At 44.6% G+C, this 17,621-nt stretch overlaps 2 protein-coding genes across 2 annotated transcripts in view; one reads left to right on the top strand and one right to left on the bottom strand.

The window, feature by feature from the left end:
* Window positions 1-2,875: 2,875 nt before the first annotated feature.
* On the top strand, window positions 2,876-5,965 carry T265_00748 (hypothetical protein; the record flags this gene model as incomplete). The annotated part of the gene is made up of 2 exons (XM_009164597.1): window positions 2,876-4,088; window positions 5,836-5,965. The coding sequence occupies 2 exons, from the start codon at window positions 2,910-2,912 to the stop codon at window positions 5,878-5,880; spliced, it is 1,224 nt and encodes a 407-aa protein (XP_009162861.1).
* Window positions 5,966-13,934: 7,969 nt separating this feature from the next.
* T265_00749 (hypothetical protein) overlaps window positions 13,935-17,621 on the bottom strand; it is a gene marked incomplete at both ends in the record, with an annotated part of 4,505 nt that continues 818 nt past the window's right edge. Inside the window, 5 exons of the mRNA XM_009164598.1 lie at window positions 13,935-14,041; window positions 15,173-15,268; window positions 15,364-15,516; window positions 17,072-17,162; window positions 17,198-17,316. Of these exons, the coding sequence (XP_009162862.1) occupies window positions 13,935-14,041; window positions 15,173-15,268; window positions 15,364-15,516; window positions 17,072-17,162; window positions 17,198-17,316 (566 nt within the window). The remainder of the gene's footprint in view (window positions 14,042-15,172; window positions 15,269-15,363; window positions 15,517-17,071; window positions 17,163-17,197; window positions 17,317-17,621) is intronic.

Consider the following 17,621-nt stretch of genomic DNA (forward strand, 5'->3'; position numbering starts at 1 on the left):
AATGGAAACATGGGGTGGTACTGTGAACAAAGCAGACGCCAACACACTGGGTAGCGTTGACTGGCGTTTTCCGGAATAATCTACCTTGCCCTCGATATTTTCTGACCTCAATCATATTTCTAGACAACATCACAACCTAGTGGCTTGTAATACAGTCTCTAGTTGCACAAAGCACCGGAGACTTCAGCTTTCTATCACGCCAGTTCCAGAGACAGTACCGTCCTGGTCAAGAATGCACCGTAGGTACGTAATTTTAAGAGGGTGGATTTACTAACACACAAACAAGGTGATGATAAAAGGGAAATAGTATCTGGTTATTAGACAAATACATGGCGGAATTAAAACCCGAATGATTAACTCAGAATGCAGCATAAATATATGTACTACATATAAGACCCAGGTATGCATGGCAAACAAGTTACGGGCATCCGTCAAATTAACTGAACTAGTAAACGGTCTAAGATGACCTTGAAGAGAATGCAGTGAAGGAAGAGAGAAAAGATACGAGTTTAGTGTGCAAGCATTAAGGACCCCGCACGAACGAACGAATGATTCAGGATAACAATTTGCAATACACCCTACCGGTTGGGCGGATAGACTTGCAGATTATGTTACCGGTATCCCCATGTTTTCAGCTAAAAAGAAGTCATTTCGCGATCCATGCTTCCCCTAAGTGGCACTTCCCTGGCTGTTTCGCTCTACCCTGATCCAAATCCCGCCGATGAAGAATTAATAGTCGCTAAATCAATGCATTGTGACAATAGGAACGGTTGTTGAGGTTCCCGATACGGAACTTTGAGTGACGCGTAGGTTCGACAATCCCGTTGATCAAAAAGGAGAATTGGGTTCGTAATTCTACAGTACTATTTACATAAGGGTAAGCAAAGGTGTACAACAAACCTCTATAGAGGAAGATGTTGGTACCTCAATTGTTCACGTTCGTAAGGTCAACAAGTTCACAGGTCTGTCACTGACTGGCACACTGCAGCGTCAACGTCCGCACACCAAACCACGGCGGACGGAATGATGGCTCAGCAGCGTAGGTTGCGGTCGTTCGTCCCGACGACGGTCTCGTGAGTCTCATTGGACGTGAGGTCACGCGGAACCCATGAGAAAACAAGTCAAGGTAGGCTCAGCAAACGGGACACGAACGCACATGGGTAAGTAGGTCAGCAGCGCACATTCACACACATTCACACATGNGTGAATGGCGGGTACGAATAAGCATAACAACTGGAGATCAAAAGTACATGGGCGGAGTAAGCAAATGAATGGGGGAATTATCATAAGGTCAATTTGGATTCAACAACGGTTGACAAGAAAATTGGGGACAAACTGCATCACGTGGTACGTAAAAATTAACACTTTATCTAACGAACCACGTTGATGGGAGCCAGACTATACCCGATACATCAACTCGTCCGAAAATTCCCACTTACAAGGTACTTCAGAGCGGTCAAAGAGTTTTTGACGATGTTCCATTCGTTCCCAGAAGTAGTTCACTGGTTAGTGCTGCCTTTGGAGGTAGTGACGATGATTGTTTTCCGAGGGGCTGACCATTAGATGGATGCAACAAAGGTTACCTCATCAAAGATAGGCAGGCGGTTTGCCACTATGGGTGATACTCCCTGTTAATATTCCGTTTTGGATGACTAGGTACTGCTTCACGGCACAGCCATCAGCCAAAGGCCTCCTGAGTCACAATATCATCGCTGAGTATATTGAGTATATATCCGAAATGAGCAAGTATGGATAGCCAAGTGTACCTCCTTCAAGCAGCCAATTGAGGAGCACTTTACGAAAGACAGTAAGCCATCACAGTTAGTTGATTGCTCCACTGTACTCAACCTACCTGATGCGTGGGCCAACAGGAGCCGCTCAAACGCGGTGGCACTATCAGGTGGAGAAAATGAAGGAATTCACCAACTTACAACACGACAAGTCCTCCTTTCTGATGATCCGTTTGAATTTTGTTCTGCAGTGACCTGCAGAGTCCAATGCCCGCAGTTCAAATGGCCCAGTTCCCATGTATATTGTAGGTAACGTCAACAGACAAATTGAAGTACTTCTTTCTGACTCCAACTGTTCCCACTCATGCGTTTATGGCATGTTGATCGCATGTTTTCCCCTTGTCCACAGGACCAGCAGATCGAACATGATAATCAGATAAGGAAGACAGAGAGATCACCCACTACGGAGACCGAAAATGCATTCCGGACGAGAAATAATAGTTGCTTTAGGGAAACCAGCACCAGAGCCTACCGTTTCCATTAGTTTGCTGCCACAAAACAGCTTGCATCGTTCCTTTGCTTTCTACAAGACAGGCGCTGAAAATGACTTACGAATGGTATCTGACGGTTTCATCATCTCTGCTTCTGCGGCGAGGACCGTGTTTTGCTAGTGCAGTTTTCTACCAACTTACAGTACACAAGCGCCAGAGACTGACACCTCAAACGATGTGTCTTCTTTAAACCCATCTTTGAAAAAGTGAAGTCATCAGTATTAAATCCCTCTATGTACACGGTTAATTCGAATAGTTTCGTTCCTGTTGCACCGAGTACAAATCGTTAACTCTAATTAAATGACGATCTTTTCCCTCAAAAGTTGAACTTTCCTAAAACCGTTATTAACGGCTAAGCAGAACAAAGAGCCCTGTGAGCTGGAAGATACGGAAATATTCAAAGCAAAAAAGTTGACCAAAAAACAGGAGCTTCATGAAAGACATTTGTGACATATCACGTTGCTATTCGGGAAATTGATTGCTATTCTAGACCAAAGTGAGAGCGCGCATCAAGGTCGCTTTGATAGGCTTGTCCAATCACCTGACTATCGATCGATAGTGTATACGGTGCTCATGATTTGAACCAGTGAATCACACCAGCACTTCTTGTACGGTTGGAAAACTGAAAATGCTAGCAACCAGATTGCCGAGAATACATGAGTACAGACCGGGGGAGCATGTTAGACTGTATCGAACGAAACAGACCAACAAAAACGCAGATGAAATGTTTAATGCAAATGTATTGAAAGATTCCGAAGGCGTTCAGCCAACAATGTTCTTACGAAACATTGAACCAGAAGAGCCGCATTCAAGGGAATCTCCAGCGGCTGATCCGGATGTTCCACCAATGAGCACGGTGAACCTGATATCCGGTAAGGGCAAAAGGTATCAGGTCACTTTTCGCGCAAAGGAGCCAGAATTCTACTTCCTCCATGTACGAAGAAGGAAGTCTCCGGACAGCACCATGAACAAAGCCATTCAAGCGTGCTCAACAGACTACTTTGTGGAGGTACGCGACGAAAGTTGTCAAAAATATGTGACGCGAATGAAACGCTACCGCATCGCACCTTGTCAACAAATCGGTGACATAGAAAGTGGGGACCTGAATCAGGAGAAGAATGACAAAGGGCTGTTGAAAAAAAGGAAGAATGAAAAAGCTGCTCAAAATCACATATATATAACAAAGGATGGTATGACATTTTATCTGACGGACTTCAATGTCAAACTGGACTACACTCAACCGCTGCTTTCAGGGCCCTCACCATCTGTAGACAGTCAGACAGACAGTAAACGGGGTACGTATATCCCCGATCCAAATCGAGCTGTACTTATGGTCCGATTTCGACAAGACTTGATGCGAATTCGTTTTGCACTTGACGAATTGGAAATCAAGCCAATCTGCAGTAGTGTATCTCGAGGAGCGCAGTGTACCGAACGTTACGCCTATGTAAAGTTCGTTCCAGTCGGAGAAGATAAGGTGACATTTTGCGCAGTGCCTCTAAGCACGTACCGATACCGTGACCCAATGATAGCGATTCGGCGACAAAACGATTTACAGCGAAAAAATGGCCAAGAACCCAAGTGGCTGGTTGAGCAACGTCAGAAGCGCCGACAACTGAACGCCACTCCGAAAGACCAACTCGTAGACCCACAGGAAGTACATACTTCCGTAATCGTTTTCGAACTGAATGGACACCGAGTCAAACTCCGATGCGGTCACCTTGAAGCCATGGTTGTAACTGGTCAGGAGTTGTATGACGACTTTGTGTTGGCAAATAAGACCGAATCCCGAGTGTTCGTCAAATCAGTGAGTTGGGTTCTTGCTATGGTTCTATTTTAGGAAGCTCAAAAGCATTGGTTAATCACCATTATTTATTTTACAGGATTTTGAAACCCCTTCACTACATATGCACCATTAGGAGTCATAAATTTGGAATAACTGAGAGATCTGTGAGAATAGCTCTTCGATTAAATTATATATCTCCTAATGAAAAATAACTCAAGGGTAATGAGCTTTATCCCGGGATTTTGCAGTGGTAGAAAGAAAGAATTAGTTTGAGGTCGACTCATAATCCAGACTATTTTTGGTTCCGCAGCGGCTTTACCTCTCATTTACACTGTTGAATGGTAATTTCAACGGTACAAACGGACCAACGCTCGCCTGATGGCCCTGCCAATTTTCTTACATGAGGTGTGCCATTTACAGTAATCGTTTTTTATCAAAGGAATATTTGAAAAACACACACGGGCTATGCCGTAAAAGTATACTTACTCTTCAAAATGGTAACATATCTATATCAAAGTGACTTATTAGTGTAATAGTGGACTGGTTGTCGCACCCTTATAACCTATACACATGCACTAGGCAGACCTGTTATTCGTATGGACAGGTTATCTTGAACGACGTCGACCACAGACTGTAAATTACTTTATTTCAAAGCGACAGTTTTGTGACACACGACTACTTAGTCAGATAGGTACTGCCTAGGCGAGGTGGTCGTATATGCCTGGACATGTGATATAGTGTACAAAGTAGACTGTTTGAGTTGGATATCCGTTAAGTAGAGCTTCCGTTTGGCTACACATTAGGACTGGCGCTAACGGCCTACGAGTCGCAATACGTAATCAGTCTGTGGCACCTTAGCCCACTCACCGCGAATCTGTCAAGCGTTAGAGTGAAAAAGCTTTCCTGTTCAGACACCATACACCCCAAACATGCGGCGTTCATCCTGCGTCCCTCTGGTCTATGCGCTTTTGGGACGTGACTCCCTCTCTTATCGGGCAATCATGCAACTTCCAACGAAAGACGACCGATCTATCCAAATTACTATCAAACGTGTGCTACTGAACACTGACCCCGACTGATGTTAAAGCCGAGATGAAAACGATGTCCAGTCAAAACCACCGCCAGCTATATTGGCGCGTACCCAATAAAAAGACAAATAGCAATACATCATCCCTGGATAATTCACAATCACTTACTTTACCACAGAGGAATTAATTTAGAAACGTCCTTCATACTATACTTCATTCCAAACTTGTGCAATTAGGAATACAACTTTTCTCAGACTGCAATCTAGCAAGAGTATTCCTGTTGATGATTATGTAGATTTGAAAATCCAGTTATATGAATCAAAAACACGTTTTCGAAGAAAAAACTCCCCGAACTTTACTGCAGATTGAGGCCGTTGTAATTCAGGTGCGATTTCGTTCATCAGTTTGATATTTTACTCGCCGGATTCCTATGCGAAATTGAAAAGGTCAGTTATCCAACGAGTGTAGGATGAACGAAGAACCATTCAGCTAGGTCGGGAACCAAAGACGCTGATCAAGTCCCATGAGCAGAAAAAATATATTCGTTCAAACCGAATCGATCAATAGCAACCGAGTAAACTTGACAACATGCGTCTTCCCTGAACTCTAAAAAGAGTATATAGATCCTAAAAATTTGCAACATTCCGCAAAATAATGTGTGAAATAGATTATTTTGTAATTGCTTTCGGTACTTCGACCCACACGAAATATTTACAACTCACTTTCTTCACTTGATTCAGCCCACACCGACAAACGAGAATTCTTTTCAGGAAAACGAACCCTGACAAAGAGGCATCTGGGAAAAAACCACTCGTCATTTGCCAAGGACTCTGGCGACTGCTAACCTGTGTTAGCTCGTGCATTTTTCGCAATAAATACAAACTACTCATAGTAGTAGACTCAATACGGACTTTCTAATGATGGGTCCTGGGGTTGGGAGTAGAGCCAGAACATCGCACCACTTCAAGTGCACATCGCAAAAGCACTCGTTAGCTTAGTGTCCAAGCTTGGTAATTACTCTTTAGGTGCACATCACAATTCGAAGAGACGCTGTTGATCCATTGCTCAGTGGGTGACTCGTCCTTTCTAGCTTGCGTTTATGCAATCTAGTCGAGGGAGTCTTACATTTCTGAAGTTGGTAGCTAGGAAGTATTTCGGTTCCCTGGTTGCACTCTGGATTATTAGCGTGTTGCAGTGCAAATTCCTCTTATTTGGTGGGCTTCTTGGAAATGTTCTTCCTTTGTTTTGAATAGTTCTTCCTACATCCGTGTTACGCCATTGTTTGGAAACTCTGAAGGTTGCACTCATATGCTGAATACTCCCAGTCGTCCCTCTGAAATACCTGGTGCGTTTAAACACGGGAATTGTTTGGTTATTCCGACCGCATTTGTGCATTCTTACCGGCTCACTTGATATAACTGGGGCGCTACGGTTATCCGAGTGCGATCCTGATTCATTTCTATGTCGAGTACTGTGGACAACTGTTGTATTCTTCTACTTGGTTTGGTCCAATGTCCAGTTAGTTCCTCGTTTAAATTGTTGGGTGGTTCCCTATGCTGATAAACTAAATCAACATCAACAGCAAGCATAACTTCAGAAACCGGTATTGTTACCCAGATATAAAAAACCGTGCAACTGCGGCATTTGCAACTCGCGCACGATTTCGCATTCCACAAGCAAAACATTTTACGGTTGAGTAAGCACCTTCTTGTGGCTGAATGACTTGAAATTTTCAAAATAATCCCGCTCATCCAAAAAGACTGTACCCGACACCTCACCTGGTTTCAGGCCTGATTGTCTTGTTCTTCGTGGACCATCCTGGCTGTGAAATAAAAATTCACCTGTTATCTTGGCGCCATTGTTGGAAAAGACCACAAAGTAACAAGTGAAAAAACGCATTTCCTAACGTGAAAGACCTAACACTCGTCTGTCTTTTACATTTCCGAATGGGAACAAAGTTCCTGCGTGCCAAGTTACTATTTCAATTCTCGCAAACGAATTCAAAAACCCTTCCATTTAGACTCCAAATCTAACTCTGACTAGTCTAAATTTGGTGACTTCACTTTACAACTTCCCTACCCAACTGTCCAAAAAAAGTTCGATAAAAATCCACATCGAATTGCCGCGTCAACTAAGATGCAAATGGCATTGCTACCCCGTAGCCAGTTATCCTGAACATAAAACATTACGTTATCAAACACAGCTTATTCCGTTGGACGCGAAAAATTTCAAGGTGGACGCTCAATCGGATAACGTTTTGCTCGTGGAAGAGCAACCTGTACGTGAGCCAAAATCATTAGGCTTGCACGGTTACGTATCAGTCCTAATATCTCCGTAGTCCGAACTTTACAAACTGTCAAAGGCTCAAACATGGTGGACCATAACGACCTATCTTGGCCATTAGTGACTCATTTTATCACAAATTAGCCCATGGTTACCAAAACCTATGCCAGTGTCAGCGGCTCATAATTTGAGGAGTGCATTCGAATAGGTAGGCGTGTCGAAGTCGACCTATATTCCTCACTCGAATGTGTTCTCTCGATGTACATTCTCGGTCTGAAAATCCAAAGCTGGTGTTCTCCTGAAAAACAATCGTCAAAGGTTCACAACGTATATTAACACCAAACACCAAATCAAAAACACTTGTACAGCGCGTGTACAGCAGTGACAACACTGGAAATTCTAATGCCTTCTGGATGCGCCATCGGCAACCGCCATTAGGCGAACATCGGATCGTTATTGGCTGTTGGGTTCAACCAATCAGAGCTCCGCTTGATGCTGGACCAGCAAGCAGCTCGAACTTTTGGTCAATCGTGTGCGGCATAGGCTGCTCGGCCGTAGCAGCGCCCACCTGCGAGCGGTAAAGCAGTCTGTTTGGAATTCCGCTTAAGACCTTAAGTGCCGCTTGTCCGCACTTCCAGCCCCAGCTACTGAATATCATATCTGACCTTGTTCAAAAAGCATAAAACTTCATTTTCAGGAAAAATCAAACACTTCAGATATGTACCTGTGCCTAGTTACCATGCCAACGGAAGGAGGCGTGGGCGGAAATACTGCCTGATTGCCCAACCTTATACAGGAGCAGTCGAGATGCTGAGGTTGAGTTGGAACCACGCACCATCCGGTCCGTAAGCTGACACGTTAACCACTGAGCTAGCTCAAGTCTCATTAACGGGAAATCGGCAAATTTACTAAGTGGCCACAGGTAATCTATTTGGTCCTCCTCTGGTTGATAGCCAGAATGGAAATGACAGAAGTGGCAGGTATGCTAAATTCAGCTGTACTGGGCTAGTTAGGTGACAATTTGGTCGTTGGTCGTCAATGCTCACAAACAGAAGACGTACTTTCCTTTCCCAAATAACTTCATCAGAACGTTCAGTTCACTCACAAATCCGGAGACAACAGCTAAATTGCATTCTCAGATGTCTCAGTAACAAGGCAGAAACGTGGTACGGTGAAACGTTCGAGAAGCGACGATGCCAGAAATTTCACAACCGTTTTTCCTCATATTACACGCGTTCCCTGTTTCGCTGTTTAATTCATAAAGTCAGTCACTTGACCGCAAAATGCACACACTTAGGGCACCTTTATGAAACGATTATCCAGAAGTGCTGTGTTGCACCACTGTATAGCTCGCCCTGGAGCCAAGGTGAAGAATTTCGTCTTTTCATCAGTCACGCAATGGGGAGTTACCCATGCCACGATGAAAACCAAACATAGCACCCAAAAGAATGTATGACACCACACAGCTACACTTGCCACTGAAGACCAGGGAAAATGCGATACTGTTGATTAGAACACCCCCATGAGTAACTTATCGTCCAATCACAATTACTCCTTCATCAGCAACTTTGGTGAGGTTTGCATTGAGAGGACTTCGAGGAGGCTTGAGAGGCGGGTAAAAGAACATGTTTCGAAGTGCGAAAAATCCGGTGACAGTCGTTCTAAGTCTGGCTGGAACCTCGATTTTTGCGCCACCAGACACCTGATCCATTGCGGCCAACAGGTTGACATTTCTTTAAAGTTGACACCACGAGTAAGACACCCGTTTCTTTGTCGTGCACGATCTGGGCCTGGCCCTCTTTCATAAAAGGACGACTCAAACGCTGCACCTACCCTGGTACACATGACTCGATTCCACACCGTGTGCCTCATAATCATCATCGACAGCATGACATAAGTGTTCAACACCTGTGGTTCATTGCCGTACAACCATGATTTTTTTTAAAGCCTTATTGTGATGAAAAGAATAAAGGTGAACGGGGAATGGACTTAGTACTATCTTACTACAATCCTTCCGAGGTGCATACACCTCCAGACACCTATTCAGACAATCTGGATAGAAACTGACAAAGCCACGGTTGGCAGTCATATCTTGAGGTGTCTTCAACCAGGCGCAGTGGGGATCATGCGGTCCCATCCTGCGCGTTCGTCTGCCATATATGACACGCCGAGGCATCCCAAGTTGTACCAAATTGTACCATCTAAATTGTACTGACTTTTGTTTGCATCACCTTTCGGGTCAATTAGTTCCACGCACATGCTAAACAAGTTCAGTGCGACACACTCCATAGTAGAGAAATTCGCAAGAAAAGAAATCGATACCAAAAACGCGTTCGTCTATCGTTGGCAAGTTTGACTAGTGAAAAGGATTAGTTTACTCGTCTACATCCAGTTCTTTTACGGTACGGATGGCGCTTGTGGGCGAAGAATTCGAAATACCTTGGCTTTGATCATCAGTATCGTAGAACTGGAGCTGAAATAAGTTGTGGCCAAAGAATTCGCCATGAAGGGATGAGCAGACGGCTGCTCGGATGGGGCGTACTTGTGGAATACATCCAGTAGTGCAAGCATACGTTACGCGTCGTTTGCCATATCAAATTCCTATGGAGTGTACAGCTTGGCAAAAAATAATACAAGGAATTATGGGAAACTGAATGTTTCTGATGCTCTAATCGCCCGTGATTGTGCTTCCTTGACCCTGTCCGCACCTGGCCAGATTGCCTACGTGTTTTAAGGGTGCTTGTAACAGGCTAGCGTTAAGTGACATGCTCCCACCCACCTTGTTTTTTTTCATTACACAGCTTCTAGTAAATGAGTTAGCACGGTCGCATCACGGTTGTATGCTCACGTTGCAGTGGTTGACTACAGAAATGATGGTCACAATTTGGTTCATACAGCCCGCCTTAACGCGAAACCCTAATGTCAACTGGAATATCCCCATAGAAACGCAGTCAATAGACCATGTGAAACGAAATGGGTAGTATTCGGGGGAGTGGCAGCCGCTAGGCTGAAATGGCCTGGCAAAAGTGATATGAAGGTAAAGGATTTTCACTAGGTTTAGAGAATTTCACAATCGGACCAACGGTGGATCATCGGCTGCACACACCTTGCTTCCAATCCCTAATCCGCGAGCAAAGTCATCGGAACTTGCCACAGTTACGGCTTGACTCAACGGTTCTTTGATTCTAAAGTAACATGAGGGATCTTCCATTTCACGGCAGAACTTCCTCGAGTCAGACTAGTCATCTCCTATGGAAGCGAAAAATCGTTATTTAAAAACTGTCGTTCACGCACCACATTGACAGGACAATGTACTAACGCCCCAATCGAAATAAATTCCACACGCACCAGAAACCTTTTCAAAAAATTCACTAATTATACAGGTTTGAAGACGTAATGGAAAAAGGCGGAGAACAAATATTTACAAAGTAGCTTCTGTGCACGCGGAAAACAGGCAGAGAGAGGCCACATTCGGACTCCATCATCGGATGGGAACATTGGAACGAAGAATAAAATTCAACCTGCAGAACTCTATGAACAGCTTTCTGGTAAAGAACACCATTCTGAGTTAGAAGACCTGATCTGATAGAAAAAAGTACATACAAACACGCATCAGTTTGCTTTGAGAAGGGAGGGGAAATTCAAGCAAAATTTTTTGCAGTGCTGAAAATAACACGTACGATCAGCCTTTGAATTCGGCCATTTTAGCAAGAATATCGCGACATATCTCAGGGACCGGCTTCACTTGACCGTAATACGTGCAGAATTCACCATTGGGGTCGAGAAGATACATCACAACAGTATGGTCGACCTGGAAATAGAGGAGGGAATCGTTTGCAATGCCTAATGGTAAAACAGTCGAAGCAAAGTTGTGAATAGTTGAAAACTTCGAACAGTCCTCATCACTCAGACGGAGAATGTCTTGATAATAACTAAGTAATGTAAAAGAGGCTGAGAAGTGTTCCGGAATGGTTTATAACCAAATCAACTGTATTCGTATTGAGAATCATAGCTCGGCCTCATGGTGTGATAGGTCGATCAATCAAGTTAAAGTCAGCTGATTTACAAGTTGAGCTATTTTCGTAATACACTACTCATACGGTTGCTGAAAATTCGTCGACAGCCCACGAGAGATTACGCTGCGTTCAAGGTGAGTCTCTAGAAAAACCAAATTAGTTTGCAAATGAGTATGTTTCGCTAAATGAGCACTTTTTGTTATGCCTAACGTTGCCACCATGTAGATGGGCTAGTGGCTGACTGAATGATGAAAGATGAGGGCGCTGAAAGGCTCGGTTGTATATTTGTTTACACAAAACGAAACCAATCAAAATTGGCATCCTGTTAAGAATTAATCTGCAAGCTAATCACGTGCTACCGTGATTCAGCCGAAATTGGGTGAACAACAAAAGCCGACTGAATTTGACGGATAGAAATCACATGAGAGTAGGTTAGCTTTCAGCACCGTTTCGGCTTCTGTACGTTTAAATTCGGCGGCATGCTCGGCGGCTGCTCCCGGAAAGTGAATTTTTTCATCCTTGTCTGCCGTATGTTTTTTAGAGAGTTGAATAAGAGTTGAATGCTCCTCAGATGAAAATATCAGGTAAATGCAAAACGAAGAAGGCACACCGAGGGACGGACAAGAACCGCCGATCTCCCACTGAACAAATGCTCTATTAGCGAGCCCCCGAAAAACGTTTGCTCTCCGCCAGGCCTAAAGGGATCAACGGCTGGTATACGTCAGGTATCATGGCTGTATGTTAGTGCCATCAGCGAGTCGCTCGTCGGTCAGCTAGTCAATTATCCAGCTAGAGTCTGTGTGTTCCAACTCCCTCAGCTTCGTTCAACGAGAATAATGACAGTAAAAAAAAATCGCAGTCATTCGCTGAAGGCGATGTTTCAGCCAATTCATTGGAGTGAAATGGCTCTGTCGGTCCGGTACGACAGAGGCTGAGAAAGCTCCGCAGTGAAGGAGATAGCTTTGATGCAAGATTGTCATTGGCTGCATGACGGCCACAGCTGTCCTAGTGGCCCAGACATTCGTATCGTCCAGATCCCGAAAATGCATTGGTGTAAATTGTCAGAGAGTGGGAGGGGATCGTGAAGTGAGGAATCCAAACACACGGACAGTGGACGAAAAGACATCTGGGGGCGCGTTTTGGTGGTAAGATGGAATCGTAGCTACCGTAGAACCAGTTGACTGGATGTGTGGGCTGTGACACTGTCTCGAAAGTGGAAAAAAGCCCAATAACCATGTCTGCCAAGCTCACTCAACAGTATTATGGGCTACTCAGCCGCTAACCACTAGAATACTAATTAATGGGAATTGGAGATTCCATCTAGATTCGAACGAATCTCCCGTTAACGATATCCACCTAATGAACATGAGCTTTGAAGGCTACTTATTCCGTTGGGTCTACATTCACTACCGAAGTATTTCTCCCATAAATAATGCTACCTATAAGACCACTAAAGTGTTGGCAAACAAACGCTACAGTGAAAAACAGGAAATACAGGGTACATGAGAACTGGACTCACGATGTAATCACCATCAACATCTTTGGGGCCAGCACTGTAGTAAATACGATATAGTTTTGCTACTTTGTCTATTTCTTCTTTTGTTCCGGTCAGTCCAACCAAATTCGGGGAGAATTCTATGCGAGAAAATAAGAACAGTCAGACAGCGTTCAGCGAAAAGTGAGCGAAAAAACATGTTAAACTTTAGATCCGAGTCTCACAATCCCGATGCCTATCTGAATCCCCAGGGTGGTCGTGAAAAGTAACGAAAAACCACTTCAAAATCCAAGATGGTCAAAATTTCCAACTAATTCACCAACGAGCCACTTCGATTGAAAGTATTTCCCTCATCCGTCTTAGTGTGACTACAATAGACGAGCAGGACAAACAACTAGAAAATTATTCGCGATGGTACGGCGCCGTCTACCCTCGCTCAAAATATAGAATTTAGAGCGATCTATGGCACAAAGTATGAGGATAAATAAATAAATATAATAATTCTTCAGCCGTAGCACACTTTCAATGTCTAGCCGCCATACTAACCAAAGGAATCACGAGGGCTGGGATATTACCAGGTTACCCAAGCCTAGACAGGTGACGTCGTGATGCAGAAGTCAAGTTCGAACCACGGACCCTCTGGTCAGTAGGCTGGTATCTTAACCACTGGGTTATCTCCAGCCTCAGTCGCTGCGCACAACAGCGCGCATAAGCAAAACATGTAACTGCTGATGCCTAACAATGTTTTCCACTGTTATCTCTCCTGTATTTTATGTAGATTTCAGGTATAGGCACGTCAGTCCCAGGCACCTATAGATATGATACAGCGCCCGTTACCACTCACATCCGAGGCGCGTCCAGTCCGCTAGTCAGGCCTCGTTCACCGGTTTTCACCACAGCCTTAACATCTGATCTATTAGGCTAATTGACCAACATGCTGCTCTTACGCGTGCTCTAGATACTCTGTCCATTGACGTCTTCTGCATGCTCGGATATAGGATTTAAGTGCAGTTATTGAGCTTACCGCACCCTCTCTATCTAGACGCTACAGACTACGAAATTCAAGCGATTCTGAAACTGTTGCAGTGGGCAACGCTGATATTGGTATGCCCTTCAGTTCTCGACCCAAATCTTCATTGCTCGACTGGATACCTGTAAACAGTCGTCTCCGTGCCGCTCGACTTTCCACCTTGATAAGAGCTCGCACTGATCGGAATACTGAACGCTCTAGTACGCGTGTCCAACCAGCGTATACCAAAGGTAGCGCTGTTTTTTGGTCCGATCGACTGCAGGCAAAACGTTTGCGGAAAACAAACCATGATATGACAACGTGAAATGAAAACGGCTATTATCAAATTGAGTGAAAAAGCGTTCAGCTGAAGCACCCTTCCGGTGCCTAGCTGCCATGCCACCCGAAGGAAGCACGAGGGCTGGGATACTGCCAGGTTGCCCAAGCCTAGACAGGGGAAGTCGAGTGGCGGAGGTCAGATTCGAACCACGAACCTTCCGGTCAGTAAGTTCGTGCTCTAACCACTTGGGCCATCTCGCCCCCACGCCTTCCTGGCCGCAGTCCGAGTGGTCCTGCTTGCAGAGGGTTGGAAACCGTGCAGCACATGGCAAGCAACCGATCCAGTGGCTCGCATGCTGTCATTTTCCAGCTGGACTGCCCAGCCTTTGAGCGCTTGAATTATGTCAAGTGACATGCGCTGGACCGATCCCGCTGATGGTGCAAAAATGATGCTCAGATCCGTTTCGTTTAGTGCTGTCAAGAGGTTTGGGTACCTTATTCTTGCTAGTTCTTCTTAAGGACCTAGGTTTTCTTCGCACTACGTCCTGCTATCCCCCTTTCTTTCTACTCTTCACTAGGGCAGTTAAGCACAGGTATGTACTGCTGGAGTACTGCTGTCAATGATGGTGACGATGAGGTAAGTCTTTGTATACTGATTCTGGTTCACCTTACATACTGGGTTTGCGACCAGAATTTACTACACAAGCATCGTTTCAGTAAACCTGGGAAACCGATCGGTAGATTTGCCTTGAACCGATGACTTCCCGATCGGTTCCAAGAGTTTCCTAATTTATCTGGTACTACAAATGCTACGCACGAAGATAAATTATGTACAGGAACCCCCGTTTCCCCATGGTAACAATACCGCTGTGGAACACGGGGTGCACAGTAACTGTTCGTATGGCTCTCTTATTAAGTAATCTGTCGAGCAATGCACAAGGCACACACGTATAGCTGGCAAGATTCCACACAACGAAAATAACAGCGCGCCTTACCTTTGACATACCCGGCTACAACGTCAGGCGTGTCGCGTTCATAGTCCACAGTGAGGAAAACTGGAACTAGAGTTTGATTGGTCGCGCCCGTCAGAGCTGTGAAAGCATTGATCGGAAGAGGCGATAGGGTTGTTTTACCGCGGCAATGAGTTAACTCAAACAGATACGACGAAATACCGTGTTACAGTTACCTATTCGGTCACCAATCTCCACCAATCGTTCTAGCTGTTCCGGGCAAATATCGGGACAATGGCAAAAGCCAAAATAGAGCAGCACCCATTTGCCACGAAAGGACGCCAGACTGCATGGTTTGCCGTTATGATCGATCAAATTGAAATCCCCGCCTATAGCTGGGCGACCGAACGACCGGTTTGCTCTTCGCTTTTCTAAAAGGAGTAGAAAACAGAACAACCGCTGACAGAATAGCTAGTGGTTCGAGTTCTGGAAAACTTGTAAGTCAGCTTTCAAATGAACAGTCAGAACCAATAGATTGAGATTATTTTGGCGGGTAAACTGGCACCACACTAAGCCCAAGTCTGTTTAGCTTTAGGTGAGTGCTGTGTGGTTGGGAGATTGTAAGTTTGAAAAAGCACTTACGAATAAAACGTAAAAAGTTAGGACGGTCTATATGATAGAGAAGGCAATGAGTCAAATAACACGCGTTTAGGCTGCCGAATCAATCACCAGCTGTGACACTAAGCAGCTACGCCATGAAACAATAAGAGCGGGGAAGTCACCTTGACGCGAGTTATTGCACCACTATTTCGCCCTATGTTGGAACAACCAACGACATAGTTGTTGCACCTTAGGTAACGTGACCTAACAAAAAGGCCACAACTAAATATTGAGCTCTTATATCCGCTTCACTTTCGCAGATAGGAAACAAAATCATAATTCAGCAGCAAGCGCTACGTACACAAGTTTTGGAACAAGGACTCTGACCATGTGATGCTATCTAACTTAGAATTATCTGTCTGCTCCAGTCCGTTGCTCGCACAGTCGTGCAAAAAATCTATATGCCTTACGTCTCGTAACCTACGCCTTTCAGCTGTGCTAGGAAATGAAGAGGACAAAACCGGAACGTGCACCACAACTAAGCTCATAGTGTGGATGGTGGGTAACCGCGAGGGAAGTGACAGTATTGGGAGTGCCTGTCAGCATCGGTCCTGGCTGTTCGTAGCGGAAAGGACTAAGAGTAGAACGCGTGTGGATTAAATCCGAATTAGCATTACAGTGTGCCTCAGTTTCAGCCGGACCATGAATAGCCACTTCATATGCAAAGCAATAGTCATCATTTCATTGAGGCTAGGGAGCCTTATCACCAGCTAGCCTGTTGTACGCATTCCGGATTGTCGATTCCTTAAAGTATGCATTAATCTTCAGAACGAAAGCAGCAATAGGTTAGATAGTAGCACTTCAAAACTGTGTGATGGACTGTCCTCATTATGTTGTCCACCTGAGTCGCAGCATTTAAATTGCCAGGAATCCCAAACATTACATGAGATATTCAATGACCCTTCACGGTTCATACACCAGAATGGAACCCTGCTTGTTCTAGTGCAGGACTCAAAATGAGGGTTAAACTGTGCTTAGTAAGGTACTTGCGTGCACCAAACACTGGTAAGTTTTTCACCTAACATTCAACGCAGTTCCTCACATGCGATGGAAGGTGTAAGCCGTTACAAACATAACGAGAATAAAAACTACCGATTTAAAGTGTGGACAAATAGGGAGTCTATCCAAGTGTGTACCTACAATGTAAAATAACAGACCTGTTAGTGGAATTTTACTTCGTATATATATATATATATATATATATATATATATATATATCGGAAGCTCAATGGGAACAGTTGACACAATGTATTTGAGTGGCAAGAGAAAAAAGCAAAACCTCACCTTTTTCAAGGTCTTGGGACATATACATAGTTCCACCGGCAAGAAAACCTGCAAGGGTCACGAATGAACCCCACTGTATCCATCGGTAGTCCTAAGGGATGTCGCCGCACAAAGACAGGCGCTTACAAACTTCGGTTTGGAGGCTATGTTACGCAAAACATAACCATTGGCAATAGAAGGTCCGGTACGAAGCGCCGGACCAGCTCCAGAACTTGCAGATAGCAAAATACGTGTTGCGCGGAGGGCTAGCATTGAGATGGGTTACGTGCAGAAAAATTCAATGCACAGAATGTTTGTCAAGCTAAAGACTGAAATAACAAAAGGTAGACATAGAACGGTGTACCAGTCATCTTGGAAATTTATTCGCCAGTACCTGCATGCCAAATAACTACAGTTTCTGTCACCCCTTCTTTTAGCTGACTGCAGACAGAATGGGGAGAAAATACCAGGGCGTTCAACAGCTCATCATCATTATCAGCTGTAAGGACCGTGTATTTGTTGTACAGTGGTCATAACTGTCACAGTTTCGTTCACTAATGATTTGGGGAGG

This window comes from Opisthorchis viverrini (assembly GCF_000715545.1).
Source record: "Opisthorchis viverrini unplaced genomic scaffold opera_v5_7, whole genome shotgun sequence".
In the NCBI taxonomy this organism is placed as follows: Eukaryota; Metazoa; Platyhelminthes; class Trematoda; order Opisthorchiida; family Opisthorchiidae; genus Opisthorchis; species Opisthorchis viverrini.